Source organism: Herpailurus yagouaroundi, unplaced genomic scaffold, assembly GCF_014898765.1.
Source record: "Herpailurus yagouaroundi ecotype Mexico unplaced genomic scaffold, PumYag 140, whole genome shotgun sequence".
Taxonomy (NCBI): domain Eukaryota; kingdom Metazoa; phylum Chordata; class Mammalia; order Carnivora; family Felidae; genus Herpailurus; species Herpailurus yagouaroundi.
In genome coordinates, this window is record NW_024412395.1 from 66,579,878 (window position 1) to 66,595,989 (window position 16,112).

Below are 16,112 nucleotides of genomic sequence, written 5' to 3' on the forward strand. Positions count from 1 at the left end.
TTTCTTTCCTTCTCTTTCTTTCTTTCTTTCTTTTTAATTTGCAATACTTTACATGAGTGGCTAGTACATTGGGAATAATTTTCTCGAAAATGTAAACTGAAAACAAATATTTGCATGTAGTGTACCAAATCTGATTCTTTTTCCCACCAGCCAGATCATGTCTCCTAGATTCTAACTCCTGTGTTATAATGCCGCTTGCGCTATCTTTGTCTTTTACTTTAGTCTTTTACTACTCGTGTTTTACAAAGGCCTTTTGTTTTCATAAATATATTTATATCATAGAACTTTGAGGAGCACAGTAGGTAATTATAAGTGTTTAATAGTTATCTTATAGTTTAGTCACTGGGAAACTTTACTTAGTATTACCTTTTCACATCTGCATTACAGTTAATGGGGATTAATAACAACCCTGGGACACTTCTAGTCATCCTGTATTTTATTTCTTTGGTTAGTTGAAAGTTCCTGATATTCAGCAAGTACACGAGATAAATAGCTAATGTGGCATTTGATTAATCAAATTTGGTTAATCAAAGGTATATTCTTTGTGTGTCTGGATTGAAATAAACTCTGTTATACTAAGAATATATTTTTTTCTTAGGCAACAGAGATTATGCCAAGGATGATCCATTGGAGTTTAAGTCCCACCAGTGGTTTGGAGCATCTGTGAGATCAAAACAAGATAAAATTTTGGTAAGTCTTTTGGATATTTACTTGTAAGTGAGTTTTGTCAATTTATGTGGAAACACAGAAAAGTTTCTGCTTGAAAGCTAGTAGTAAAACTCAGTGCGCTCAGGAGTACAGGACAAGATGAGATAAGATAGCCCTGATCAAAGGCCATCCTATCAAAGATCTTCTGTGTCCTGCCCTTCACAGACTTGCTTTCTGATACTTTCCACCTTCATTCCTGCCTTGTTACCTTCTCCACTCTTGTTGATCCTTCCCCTCAGGGTGTTTCTGTCCAGCCGGGTTCAGGATGAGTGTGCCTGTGATTAATCACACGCACTAATACCTCTTTGCAGCCTTCCCTTTGCCTCTTTCCCCTGCTATGCCACATTCCTTGCTCCTCTTTTCAGAAACTTTTTCAGTGTTTTCTTCAGTTATCCCCTCTACTTCTTCACTGCCTGTTCTTTTCCCAACCACAGTCAAACTCAGGTAGGCATGGCTAAAGTCACCCTTGGCTTTCAGGTCACTGAAATCACTGGTACTTGTTGAATGTTTCTTGCCACTCAGCACCATTCAAGAAGGTCAGTTAGCCCATTCTTTTTGAACTGCTTTTCTTCCCTTGGCTTCTGGAACACTGTACTTTCTTGGTTTTCTCCCATCTCCCTGCCTGATCCTCACTGTCTTTTTGAGCAGCTCCTCTTCTGCTCAGTTTCTAAGTGTTGAGTGTCCTAGGCTGGGTTCTGGGCCACCATCTTCTCTAACTACACCTTTTACCTGGCTGTTCCTATCCTGTCCCATGGCTGTAAATACAGTCTATATGTCATAATCCCTAAAGCTATATCTCTATTTCTTAATTCTCCCTGGATTTTCAGAGTGTTTCCGAACTAGCTATATGGCATTTTCATTTGGATATCTCCTGTGTTACTCAAAATGAACATAGCCAAAATAGAACTCTTGTTACCCTTCATCAGAAAGGAAAAAACACGAAGATAATGCTCTCCATATAAAACTTCCCCAGCCTGTTTACAGCCATGACTCTCTATCCCCTCCACCAGCAAGCCCTATCAATTCTGCCTCCAGAATGTATCCCACATCCATCTAGAAATCATCACCTGCACTGTTTCCACCCTGTACCCAGCCACTATTGTAACCTCCCTGGGTTCCTGCAGTGGCGCATCTCCTCTTTCTGCTTCCTCTCCTGCAGTCCATCCTCTGCGGTTCCTCCTCTGCAATCCTTTTTCCAGAGGAGGGCCAGAATGAACCAGAGCATTTCATCTTCTTAATTAAAACCGTCAGGTGGTTTTCCATCACACATAGACTTCAAATCCCTGCTTATCCTGGCTTATAAGCACCCCCACAACCAGGTCACTGGCTCTTGTCTCTTTGGCATCATCTCACTCCATCTTGCAGGCTTTAGCCACACTAATCTTCATCCCTTCCATATGCCAGGTCACTGCAGTTAGTACCTTAGTGTGTTTGTTCCCTGTCCCTGTTTTATGCTCACCTTGTTGATTTTCACTTGGCTAGCTCCTTGTCATTCTGACTTCAGCTTTCATTTCTTTTCCCCAGAAAGCCCTTCCCTGTTGTAATTACCTGCATAGTATTTATTGCTGTTTTTTTAAAAATATGATGGTGGGGCATTAGGGAAGAATTTGTTTAGGAGCTGAAATTTCACAGGAACTCTACAGGATGTGTCTAATTGGAGGTCAAGGATGGGGTTGAGAGTGGGTCATTCTAGGCACAAAGCAAAGAAGTAGAAGTAAGCAGGTGCAAATAGTCCTTATACACGAAACATCAAGTACATATAGAGAAGTAGCAACAATCATCTCCTTCCACTTTTTTCAGGGTAAATATAGAGTAACCCACTGTTGAAGTCTCCAGCATTTGTGTTAATGTTTTGCTTCAAAAAGTATTACAGAAAGTTCATTGAACTTTTTTGCCAGCAAGTTAAACTGTTACATTTTGGTAGATTACTACGTTATTAAAGCATACATTATTCTACTGCTCGTGTATGGCGTTAAAATCCATAACTCTGAAAACAGAAGGGTCACAATTTATTTGGAAAGTAGATCAAATGAGCACTGCAAAGTCTTTTACTTTTTTCTTAATAATAAATTATTTGCTTTATAATTTAGGGTGTAGTCTACGTGTGTAAGAATGTTATTTAGTTACAGTGTTGATTAGATCAGCTTAGTGCTGATCAAAAAAAGTGCTACATGAAATAATTTTGCCATTTTGAAAGTGAAATATGTGAAAAAGGTACTTATCACTGTTGTGATCTGGAATTCATAGTATAGGATAGGTGTGGTTACTTTCTATTAATGCTTAGAAAGTGTTGTTCGATTCTGGGGTAGTGTAGATTGTCTGAAACACTAATCTTTTCAGGGAATTTTTATGTTGTGGACCACCACCTTTGATTTCAGGCCTGTGCCCCACTGTACCACTGGAGGACTGAAATGAAACAGGAGAGAGAGCCAGTTGGAACATGCTTTCTTCAGGATGGAGCAAAGACTGTAGAGTATGCTCCATGCAGATCAAGTATGTATAAGAAGTGGACCAACTTTTAAATGAGGGTTGGGAAGCCTAATTTGTTAAAAGTGTGTGTGTGTGTGTGTGTGTGTGTGTGTGTCTAAAAATTGTAGACATGTTGTGTTAGTCAAGAGATGTTCCATTGACCTTCTCTAACACAGATGCAGGACTTCCTAAAACAAAAGAAGCTGATGCAGTAGGTCTACCTCAGGCCTGTTTACCCACATTTTTAGGAAAACTCCTCAAGGCGATTTGATGGATACCAGAGTTTAAGAACTAGAGCTTTATATTAATAATGTATGTATAATATATGTATAATATATTATGTATATATTATAATATATTATAATGTTTGTATAATATAATATAGTATAATATAGTATAATATAATATAATATAATATAATATAATATAAGTATAATATATGTATAATATATTATAATGTATGTATAATATATGTATGTCTTTAAGACATATATGTGTCTTTTTTTTTTTTTAATTTTTTTTCAACGTTTTTATTTTTATTTTTGGGACAGAGGGAGACAGAGCATGAACGGGGGAGGGGCAGAGAGAGAGGGAGACACAGAATCGGAAACAGGCTCCAGGCTCGGAGCCATCAGCCCAGAGCCCGACGCGGGGCTCGAACTCACGGACCGCGAGATCGTGACCTGGCTGAAGTCGGACGCTTAACCGACTGCGCCACCCAGGCGCCCCAAGACATATATGTGTCTTAAAGAGCTAGAGTTTATATAGGAAGGTAAAAACATTCAGCTCAGGACTCTGAGTCTGAATTTGCCTCCTTTTATTATTCTTTTAATTAAAAAATTTTTGTTTCAAGATTTTATTTTTAAGTAATCTCCACACCCAACATGAGGCTTGAACTCACAGCCTTGAAATCAAGAGTCACACACTCCACCAACCGAGCCAGCCAGGCACTCCTCTTAAGTCAGTTTCTTTGTCAGTCTGTTATCAGCCTTACTCTTCTTTTGATGATCCAAAAGATCTCACTTTGTTGTCTAACACTGTTTGAAATTTCAAATGGAATTCATGTGGTGACTAAAGGTGATTTTGAGTCCTTATAATTTTGATCGTGCTTTTCCAAAGGAGATTCCAGTTCTTTTGCCTTCCCGTCTTTGTTCAGTGGCCACCACTCCGGATCCTCTTTATACAAGCAATGTAAAAATAGCTTACTGAAGTGCCTTATGGTATTTATATCCAGAGCACTTTTTAGGCTGTTTCTTTTTTTATGTTCCATTGGTCACCAGATAGTTTAGTAGAGAGAATCAGGAACAGAAGTAGAACATGTAAGACTGTTACCTGCTGGATTCTTTTCATCCGTGTTAGGTGACTTGGGACACCAGGCCAAAGGAGCTGTTCAGTCCTTAAAATTTTAAGCAGTTGAACTTCCAAGAAATTGCAGACGGTTTTATTAACGCTTATTTCTTCACCCACCGACTTGACCCTGCATGTTGTGAGAAGTCAACATCAAAAGAATGATACCTCCCTACAAGTGCTTATTTATTTGGATTGGTCAGAAAGCACACCGCATCACAGGACAGAGGAGGCTGGCAGGTTTCTACTCCGTGTTTGATGCCATCTGTGTCACCACCTTTATGTTGCTGTTTGGGTTAGAGTCCTGTCGTCTTTTTGGTATGCGGAAAATGTGAGGATTCCATTTGTGTTTGCAATTTCTGTATTGCAAGAATGTTGCTACTGTGAGAAGGTAATTTTATAGCTAGGAGGAATGAGCTAACTCTTGCCCGCCAGGTTTGTAACTTACCATTTATGTGATGGACATAAAGGTAAAAATCACCCTATTCTCACATGATAGATGTGGGAACTGAGATTCAGATTGTTGGAAGTAATTTTTTCCTGCATCTTTTAGTAGTGAGTGATCTAATGAGGACTTGAACCCAGTTCTATCTTATTCCAAAGGAGCCCTTCCCTTGTAAATACTAACAATGGAATATGTTTTCCATTTCAATTGCCTCAGTGTTAACCACAGCTTTTCCTTAAAGAATACATTGTGCTTTCACGAATACAGGTTTGGATAATTCTGGGTGTGTGAAATACTTGGTACCCTTCTGAAAGCAAGCATTCTAGAAATGATCCATTCATGTGGATATACTGTTAGATTAGGCTAGTGTTGTTTTTTCATTTTGCCTTTTCTGTAATGACCATTTTTTTTTTCTCAACATGTATTTAAAGGATGAAGGCAGTATTTGCATGATGTATCTGTTACATAATGCTTTTGCTTATTTGGTTTAGGCACAGAAATTGTAAATATAGGCACAAAAATTATAAACTCATTTTAACCCTTATTTTCTAAATTATTTAACATCCAAATCAGGTCAGCAAACTGGCTTGTGAGCCTCTTTTTGTAAATAAAATTTTATTGGAAAGCAGCCACACCCATTTGTTTACATGTTGTTTATAAAGGGAGAGTTAAATAGTTGCCACAGAGACTGGCTGGCCCCTAAGTCTGAAATATTTGCATATGGTCCTTCACAGAAAGTTTGCTGATCGTTAATCAAATAATAAAACCTAAAATCTTAGAAAAAGCAAAAGAATAACCTCAAAACATCAAAGTGAGTGCCTTTCATCCTAATAAATTTAGCTTTCAGTATCCATTGATCACTGCACATGTTTTTTGGCTCAAACTTTGAAATATGAAGCTATGTACAGACCCAAATTACGAAGAGCAACTTGACCAGAGGTGAAGAAATGCTCAGGAGTGGGAATCTGAGAACCTGGGTTTATTCTAGCATTTTGTCAGCAACCTGGCGACAGCTATTGGTGGTACACTTAACCACTCTGGGCCTTTGTTTTCACTATTAGTAAAACACTGATTTGGTTAAAAGACTTCAGAGATAGAGTTTTTGTATTTTGTTATCTTCTTCATGCTTCCATAGATTGTTCAACCAATGATTGATTTTGCATGGAGGTGCCAGTTTTGAAGGGCTAAGTTGCTAACTTCTTGATAACTTTGCTTGTTTTGGTAGTGGTAGTTTGTGGGGGGTTGTTGTTTGTTTGCTTTTGTTTTCAACATGACCTGTGTGGGCACGCTGGACATGAAACTTCATTGTCTGTGAAAAATTTTCCTTGTTCCTGATTATGTTTGCTTTTGGCTTTTCATAACTATCTGTGACCTACGGCTTTACACAATAGGCCAGATGACTTTCTGTTCTAAAAGTGCCTGACCCACAAATCATTTAACTTACATGCTCTTAATTCCGTGATCAGACTGAGTCCTTTGTTCCTTCCGCTTTCTGATGACATTTGTACATAGATTTTTCTCAGTAATGATAATGAGCTGGCTTTTCTTTCCCCTTGATTGTTAACTCAGGAAATTACAAGCACATTGCTGATTTGAGATAGTGCAGTTTAGTGGTGTGGACACACCTGGGCTCAGATCCTTGCTTTCTTATTTACTAGCTGGTTGACTGTGGTCAAGTTACTTAAGTTTCTGTAAGGCTTAGTTTCCTTATCTGTAAATTGTGAATAATACTAGTATCTCTCATAGGATTGCTGTAAGATTTAAACGATCGTACCTTGGAAAATGCTTTCATACAGTACCTGGCTCACAGAAGGGGCTTTGTGAACATTAACTGCTCTTACTATCATAATCAGTAATATTATTTATAATGCTGTCAGGCTTGATGAATGGGAGAAATATTATTCATCTGTAGAAATAAAAACAAAAGCCTTCACGGAAATAGTTGTAGTTAACATAAAATTCTTCACATTGTCATAAACATTCAGTTTAATATGTACCTGTTAATAAAATTTTAAAGGACAGTCATGTTTTCTTGCTGGGATGTTCTGAGAAACCAAATAAAGGAGATAACTGTACAGTATGATAATCAAAAAGGGATGTCTCTAAAAATAGCCTGAAATAGTTCCCTAAATACAACTTGAAGAAAGGAAATAAAGAGCCAACTTGAGGTCGGAGCAGACTTCCTCAGTGAATCAGTATGATTCACTAGACACTGGAAACCCCAGCCCCACATTCTCCCATTCCCTCCTGTTAAAACAAATTCACATCGGGGCAGCATTACCCTCTTGAGGCCTTTAATAAAACAACCTCTAAATTTAGTTATTAAGTGTGTAATCTTGGGGCAGTTCCCAGGTTTTAAAATGGGTTCAAAAATTTTGATGGGAATATTTGGAAATTGTCCTTTCAGTTACACCGAAAATAGATATTTTTGGTTCCTGTGTTTGGGTGGCAAGTTTAGTAATACGAAAGCATAATTACTTACATATTGTAATTGTCTATAGGAAATGCTTGATAACTAAAGAGTAGTATTTTTATTGTTCCTTGTTATCCTCGAAATAAAACAAGGGAGAGCCTTCAGATTCATCCTTACCTGTGTTCTAGGTCCAGTTTTACTCATGATTAGGGTTAATCTAAATGAACTGGCTACTTGTCCAGAAATTGTCCCCTTGTGAGAACTACAAAATAAAGGGTAACTACAAAAGAGTCAAACTGTTGAGTCTGTTATCATTTGGAAAATAATCAGTGTCGTGTTTAAAGATGTTCGCTTTCATTAGACTGCAGTTCTAAATATGTTGCGAAGATAGTTTTGTATTTCGCTCTTTGCTGAATATTAAGTTAGGGTCTGGCCCTCTCCCAAAATCCTGAAGTACGTTTTTAATAGATTTGTTGTTGTTGTTGTTGTTGTTGGCTGTAAAATGTGTGTGTAGTCAGTATGTATTAGGAGTGCATGTATCTCTTTACTGGTATTCATAATAAATTTGTAGAGTGCTAACTGGAATTTCAAATTCAAACTGGAATTTTACTTGTAGATCACAACTCATCTTTGTTTCATGAAATCAGAATAGTGGATCATAACCAGTAGTTCTTTTTTAAAAGGAGTCAAATAAAATAGAAAGTATCAGAATATATTGTCCATGGTAATAGTGATAGTTTCGTGAAATTTTGTCTTATTCATGTATGTGTTATACACACATACAATAACATACATGTTGGGTTATATGGACTGTGATATAAAATATAGTCTTGCTGTGGGTTATGGTTAAAAATAAGTTTGAAATCTACCATCTTAGGTGATGTTTCTATTTCCTGGTGACCATTCCAGATACATTGATCTCTCTCTATTGCCATTATCTGAGAGAATGGTGCTGGTAAAAATGCATAGTAACTTTTTTAGAGTGTGATAATAACTCATTAAATGCCACATTGAATGAACACTCCCAGTTCAACAATACATTATCTTATGATTACAGTGATACAGATTTTTCTCATGTTTTGTTTTATGTCATTTGTTTGTTTTTGGGTTTGTGTATATTTCCAATCTTTTTATTTTAGAAAATATTGATGCTGATGGACAGGGATTTTGTCAAGGAGGATTCAGCATTGATTTTACCAAAGTAAGTTCTCATTTAAGACTGAATGAGATTCAGATCTACCTCATTATCTAAACCATTGTTAAAAATTACTTGCTCAATACTTCAGCTTCTTTATAATTATTACCTGTTCTATGAAAACACCTAATAAAAATGTCCCATGCATTTTGAAATTCTTTGGCTCATATTCTCTCCCTAGTGGACGTTGCCTATTTGAAATAGACATCAAAATGAGAGTGGGGGACACTAAAAGATCTCAGTAGATTACAGATAACTATTATGACTTTATATTAAAATTTCTAATTAGATAAATTTATATAGTACTAAAGTTTTGTCTTTTTGATTGAAATTCACAAAAGCTGTCACTAGGAGCTTGATTACAGAATTAGAGTTTAGTTACATAAAAGCTCAGAAACATGCATGCTTGCCATCTATTATGTGCCTACAGGCACCAAGTAAAGCTGAAGCAGCTTAATTATTGTGAAACATCTCAGATGCGTGACTCTGTATTTTTAACTAAGCGAGCATGCTCTCCAGAGTTGACAGTTTTTATCTGTTTTCCTGAAATAACAATTCAGTTTATGTTTTCAAAGGAAATTTTTCTTAAATACTTTTCCTTATGTCATTTTCTTTTGTGTATGTGGGGATTTTTTTGGTGAGATATGTGAAAATATTGAATATCAAATTGAGAATATTAATTTCTCTATTTGAGATAGAAATCTCAAATATATTAATTAAAAATAGAGCTTCCTTAGAAAGCTTAATATGGCTTTCTTAGAAAGTATGAGCAACAAATGCCATAAATTTACTAAAATGATATAAACTATAATCATGTAATTCAGAAAATTAATAAAGCATTTTCTTGTTTTTTTTAATTTATATTTTATCTTTATTTAAAAAAATTTTTTTCTAGACTGGGTCTATAATTCTAGTTAACTTTCCTTATTACATAATTGATGTAAGTCATTCAATTTGAAACTCATAATTCAAAATTTACTCATAATTACTCATAATTCAAAATTTGAGGAAGCAAAACAAAGAGAGGTAAAGTATACTAATAATATTAGGTTAAACTTCCATGATATATTTTCAAAGAGGTGTTATATTTTAAAAAGTCCCTATGTTTTCTGTACCTATGCCTATGTAACTATAACCCCAGAAATATTCTCATATAGCAACCATTCACTACTAAATTAGTTATTTACTTTCTTTAACTCATTTCTGGAAAAAAGGTGTCATTTTACAGCAGACAACTTAGAAGTACCTTTTACATAACCAGGACAGGAAATTGTCTGTTGAAAGCTTGAAAGGGCTATATGTATGTTTGGAGGGGAAGAATTACGTTTTTTGTCTCCAGGGGGGAAGAAATGTCCAAAACATTATGCTCAAACACTAAATACAGTTATCTTGAATTAGATACTTATAGTTGGTTACAGATACAAGAAATGCTAGTCAAGTGTAAATTGTATATATTATATACACTGAAAAATTTACCTTCTAACTTCATTCCTGTTTAGATCTGCAAGACACTAAAAATAATTTTTCATTAGCCAAAGAATTAAAAAAATTTCTCTTTTATTTATTTTTATTTTTTTTTAGTTTATTTATTTTGAGAGAAAGAGCACAAGTGGAGAAGGGGCAGAGGGAGAGTGAGAGAGAGAGAACCCCAAGCAGGGTCCACACTGTCAGCACGGAGCTGGATGCAAGGCTCGAACTCATGAACTGTGAGATCATGACCTGAGCCGAAATCAAGAGTCAGATGCCTAACTGACTGAGCCACTCAGGTGCTCTCAAAGCATTAAAAAAAATTTTTTTTTAATTTTATTTGAGAGAGAGAGAGTTTGTGAGCAGGGGAGGGCAGAGGGAGAGAGAGAGAGAGAGAGAGAGAGAGAGAGAGAGAGAGAGAGATTGAGAATCCCAAGCAGGCTCCATGCCCAGCACAGAGCCCAACATGGTGTTCGATCCCACAACCCTGGGATCATGACCTGAGCCAAAACCAAGCGTCACATACTTGACTGAGCTTCCTGAGGCATTTCTAGCCAAAAAAATTTTAATGATTACTAGAAAGAAAATTTGTCTATATAGTTACAAATGTAATATACAAAATTAATGACTTTTTGTTCTATAACTCAAAAATATTTTATAGTAGTACTTGCTAACAAGTTGCGAACCAGCCAGATCTATAGAATCAATGTGTGTATATATTTGTATATTTTCATATATTAATAGTCATAACTTTTAAAACATTTTTATTGTATTTTAGAAAAGTACAATGAAAATTTACTGAAAATGAGTCAGGAGAGTTTGAGATTTGTGATTTTGTTATATGTTTATATAGCTTTTATGTGTATTAAATATCATATATATATATGGCTTTTGTGGGTATTACATTGCTTTCAGTTTTTAAATCTACCTATTTTTAAATATGTATTTTTTTGTTGTTTGGTTTAATCTAGGCTGACAGAGTACTTCTTGGTGGTCCTGGTAGCTTTTATTGGCAAGGTAGGTTGATATATTTTTTTAAAGTTATTTATTTATTTTGAGAGAGAGAGAGGGAGAGAGAGAGGGGGAGAGAGAAAGAGAGAGAGAGCGAGCATGAGTAGGGAGAGGGGCAGAGAGAGAGGAGAGAGAACATCCCAAGCAGGCTCCATATGGTCAGTGCAGAGCCCTACATGGGACTCGATCTCACTAACCATGAGATCATGACCTGAGCAGAAATCAGTAGTGAAGAGTCATATGCTTAGTCGACTGAGCCACCCAAGCACCCCTAGGATAATATTTTTTAAATTACTCAGTAATGATTGTGTTTAATGCTTGCTTGGCTTACCATGTGCCTATACGATTTTTCGAATTATTTTAAAGAAAGAAATTGAGAAATACAATTTAAATGTGTAATTGCTATCTGTTTCACAGTATTTTTTTTTTAAAAAGCACTGTAACATCCTATATATAATATAATATATAGAAAATTTGTGGCATATTATAATACATAATATATATTATATATATTTTTAGTAGAAAGTAAACAATATTTTTAAAGTAAATTATAATGTAAATCTACAAAGTAATTTAAAACAATTTATTTTTATTGTTTGTGATACATGCTTTCTTGTCTCTACTCTAGAGTCTATAGTGTAAACATTAGGAAGTGTGTGGAACTGATCTATGCAGGCAAATTGTGGTATTCTGAAAGCTCATGGTTTTAAAGTATTTTCAATTTGTTCATTAGAATATTTAAATAGTTATTTTCTCATTAACCATTGACATCATGAATGACTTCTTCGTTTTGGGGAGCTTTTAAAATAGTGGGTCTTAGGAAATTTCAAAAGAATGTAATTAAACTGGTGTCAAAATAAAGATAAAACACTGCATTCTTCAGTCATTCTGGGAGGCCCAATAATATTACTATTTGAACAAATGCATAACATCATTATTTGCTGAAAGTTTGAAAACAGGTACCTAAATTTGTTTACTTGCTTTATGTTTCATTTATGATTATATACACACAATTATATATTTAATTTATTCACGTTTGTTTTCTGCTAATAAATGCTATTCACAGAGTCAGAACTTTTGTTTCTTGGCATTCTGACATTTAAGCATTATCAGTATTTGGAAGAGCTGGAAAAACCTGTGACTGCATGGATGTGCAAGTTACTTTCTAATTCTGCATTTTACTTCTGTATTCTACACTGTGCTTTCCTTACTTGCTTTTCCATAGGAAAACCCACACTTGCTTTTGTTTCACAGAAAGGGAAACTCAAGAAGAAATTTACTGAAGGGGAAAATAGGATAGAAAAACAATAAGAAGGAATGAGAAATAGAAATAAATGAAAAGTTGAAAGGGATGACAAAGGAGGGAATGAAGAAAAGAGAAAAATCAGGGAAAGATGAATCAGCATGTGAGACACACTAAATGAAAGAATTTGGATTCCTGTGAACTATATACATTTATTGAAAAATGAAATGATTTAGGAAGATTCTAATTGAGTTTTAGAGGTTTAAAATGAACACAAAAATAATTCTAATCGCATATGAGATTAAAACAGAGTTTTCGAGTTTTAAAATGAACACAAAAATAATTCTAATCGCATATGAGATTAAAACAGAGTTTTCAAGTTTTAGAATGAACACAAAAATAATTCTAATCACATATGAGGTTAATACTTTCTAGTAAGAGAAAAAAACATGGAATTGTTTTTCTTCTCCATTGCTAGTTATGGAATTCGGTGGAGGGGAGGGAAGTGTCTGCTGGGATGCCTGGGAACCAAAGACTGATTTTGTAATTCTCAGTCAGGACTGATAGTTATCTCTGCCTTTTTAAGAGACACAGCTGTGAACATGTTTAAATGACGAGTTTTTTTTAATACCTTGGGTATTATACAGTGTCTGTATTCATTCCTATTTAAAAATTAGGACAGATACAATCAATACCATGTTGATTTGAGTTTTATTAGTAAATGGTCTAGGAAATGTAACTGAAAGACTCAGTAGCTGGGCAGAGAATATTTTGTTCTAATGAGATTAAAATCATCGAGTTTTACCCTGAATTAATAGGTATGCCAGAATGAATTTTTCCACAGATCTCAGAATTATCTCTATACGAATAGAGAAAATTGTAATGTTTTACTCAAAAGAGATGATAGAATTTTCCTGTGTTCTTTGATTCAAGAAATATATGTTGAGGGGCGCCTGGGTGGCGCAGTCGGTTAAGCGTCCGACTTCAGCCAGGTCACGATCTCGCGGTCCGTGAGTTCGAGCCCCGCGTCGGGCTCTGGGCTGATGGCTCGGAGCCTGGAGCCTGTTTCCGATTCTGTGTCTCCCTCTCTCTCTGCCCCTCCCCCGTTCATGCTCTGTCTCTCTCTGTCCCAAAAATAAATAAAAACGTTGAAAAAAAAAATTAAAAAAAAAAAAGAAAAAAAAAAAGAAATATATGTTGAATTCCTGCTATGTGTTAGGTCTGTTTAGGCACAGAGGATAAATTATTGACCCAAACAGAAAGTGTTCCTACCTTTAAAGTAAACCTTTGTGACTGGACAGATTGGAACAGACTGATAAATGTTGGCTATGAGGTTTTTTTCTGAAACAGCAGAAATGAGGAGATTATGTTCTTCATGTATGGAGATGGCATTTTGATAAGTCAGCCAACTTTTCTTGGGGTCAGGAACAATCTGATTTTTGTGTAGTGCTTTAGATTTCTTGGCTACCTTAAGGTTGTGAAGAAAAGTGAACTCACCCATTCAGGCCTCTTCATAAAGGTATCCAAATAATTTGTGGAAAAAAACAATCGATTCATTCTTATAACAGTAAAGGTAATTATTTCAGTAGATTTTCAAACTCTTTTTTTAAACATTTTTTTAATGTTTATTTATTTTTGAGAGAGAGACAGAGGGTGAGTGGGGGAGGGGCAGAGAGAGGGAGACAGAATCTGAAGGAGGCTCCGAGTTCTGAGCTGTCAGCATAGAGCCTGACGCTGAGCTTGAACTCTCAGACCTTGAGATTATGACCTGAACTGAAGTTGGATGCTTAACCCACTGAGCCACCCAGGCACTCCTAGCAGTGACTAATTTTAAGAACTAGCTTGAACAGAACATCAACTTTCAGATTGAGCATTATGAAGAGTTATTTAAGGCTAATAATTAGAAATACCAATCTCTCTTTTTTTAAAGATTGTATATTTCAGTAATCTCTACACCCAGTGTGGGGCTCAAACTCACGACCCTGAGACCAAGGGTCACATCCTCCACCGACTGAGCCAGCTGGGCACCCCTTGAATGCTATTTACTCTTGTGCTGGTACCATCCATCATCTGCATCATAAATTCCCATTAGAAAGTTATTATATATATATTTTTCAGGTCAGCTCATTTCGGATCAAGTGGCAGAAATTGTATCTAAATATGACCCCAAAGTTTACAGCATCCAGTATAATAACCAGTTGGCAACTCGGACTGCTCAAGCTATTTTTGATGACAGTTACTTGGGTAAGTAAAACCAAAATATGGATTCATTATATGGAGTTGCAGTGTATTTGCCCTGTGTTTGCATATGCTGCTTTAAGCAGGACAATCTTTTATGTTGAATTTTTTTAAAATATAAGGAACAGGAACGTAACTTCAAATTGTTAATGAATGCTTAGGTTATGTTATATTTCAGTAGTTGAAATTTAGGAGTGATTATTTATACAACAATTAATAGTAATAGATAACTTTTAAAGTATGCTTATGTATTCTAGGCATTGTTCTAAGTATGCTTTATCTGTATTAATTTATTTAATCCTTACAACAGGTCTGTGACAGTGTACTGCTATTATCCCTATTTTGTAGGTAAAGAAATTCAGGCACAAAAAGGCAAAATAACTTGCCTGAAGTCACTCACTTAGTAACTTGCTGTTCTAATGTTCAAACCCAGGCAGTCTGACTCCTAAACTTCTATTCTCTGTGTTATTCACTGTGTTAAACTTTGGTCTTTAAAGTTTATTGAGTTTTGTTTTCTCCTTTTAGGTTTCTCTTACTCTTTAAACCAAGGACTTAGGACAGCAGTAGTACTTTGCTGATTGAAAAAAATATGTTATTTTTTGCTCCTTTAAGATAAATTACAGATTTACCCTGTTTTTCTAAAATTGAGATACAGTTGACTTGTAATATTATATTACTTTTAGGTATACAACATAATGATTTGATATTTTTATATACTGTGAAATGATGCTCACAATAAGTGTAGTTAATATTCATTATCACACACAGCTACAGTTGTTTTTCTTGTACTGGGAATGTTTAAATTCTACTCTTTCAATATACAACATAGTTGTATTAGTTACTCACCATCCTCTAGGTTATATCACATGACTTATTTATAAGTGCACGTTTGTACCTTTTGACCACCTTCATGCATTTTGCCCACCTTTTATCCCCTGCCTCTGCTAACCTCCAATCTATACTCTGTATCTATGAGAAATTTACCATTTTTAACTGACTCCTTTGTGAAGTTGATTAACGTCTTATTTTTCTAATAGAAAAATACTATTTTAGGGTGTAACTATTTCCTTTAGATTCATTTAGCATGTACATATGCATCTGTTACCTCTAGAGAACAAAATACTGCATAACTAAAGGAATTGTGTTGACCCTTGAGCAGTGTATGACTTAGGTGCACCAATCCCTTGCACAGTCGACAATCTGCATGTAACTTTTTAAAAAAGGTTTATGTATTTATTTATTTTGAGAGTGAGACCAAGCAAGGGAGGAGCGTGGGGCGGGGGGGGAGAGAATCCCGAGCAGGCTCCGTGTTGTCAGCACAGAGCTTGATGTGAAGCTTGATCTCACAAATCATGAGATCATGACCTGAGCCAAAACCAAGAGTCAGACGCTTAACCAACTGAGCCACTCAGGAGCCCCACATATAACTTTTGACTCCCCCAAAATCTAATAGCCTACTGTTGACTGGAAGCCTTAGTAATGACATAGTGAATTAAGACATATTTTGTATGTCATGTGTATTATATACTGTGTTCTTACAACAAAGTAAGCTAGAGAAAAGAAAATGTTAAGAAAA

General features: G+C 35.6%; 1 protein-coding gene and 2 long non-coding RNA genes across 3 annotated transcripts in view; 2 read left to right on the top strand and 1 right to left on the bottom strand.

Annotated features, from left to right (window-relative positions):
• ITGAV (integrin subunit alpha V) overlaps positions 1–16,112 on the top strand; it is a 93,825-nt gene that overhangs the window by 36,518 nt on the left and 41,195 nt on the right. The window contains exons 3-7 of the mRNA XM_040475595.1: positions 599–690; positions 3,087–3,201; positions 8,522–8,583; positions 11,016–11,061; positions 14,417–14,542. Of these exons, the coding sequence (XP_040331529.1) occupies positions 599–690; positions 3,087–3,201; positions 8,522–8,583; positions 11,016–11,061; positions 14,417–14,542 (441 nt within the window). The remainder of the gene's footprint in view (positions 1–598; positions 691–3,086; positions 3,202–8,521; positions 8,584–11,015; positions 11,062–14,416; positions 14,543–16,112) is intronic.
• LOC121030801 (uncharacterized) lies at positions 3,619–6,990 on the top strand. The gene is made up of 2 exons (XR_005790418.1): positions 3,619–3,673; positions 3,931–6,990. It is a non-coding gene; the product is annotated as an uncharacterized LOC121030801 (long non-coding RNA).
• Positions 6,769–13,941, bottom strand: LOC121030800 (uncharacterized). Its single transcript, XR_005790417.1, has 2 exons — positions 13,796–13,941; positions 6,769–6,875 (listed from the first exon to the last, which is right to left on the bottom strand). It is a non-coding gene; the product is annotated as an uncharacterized LOC121030800 (long non-coding RNA).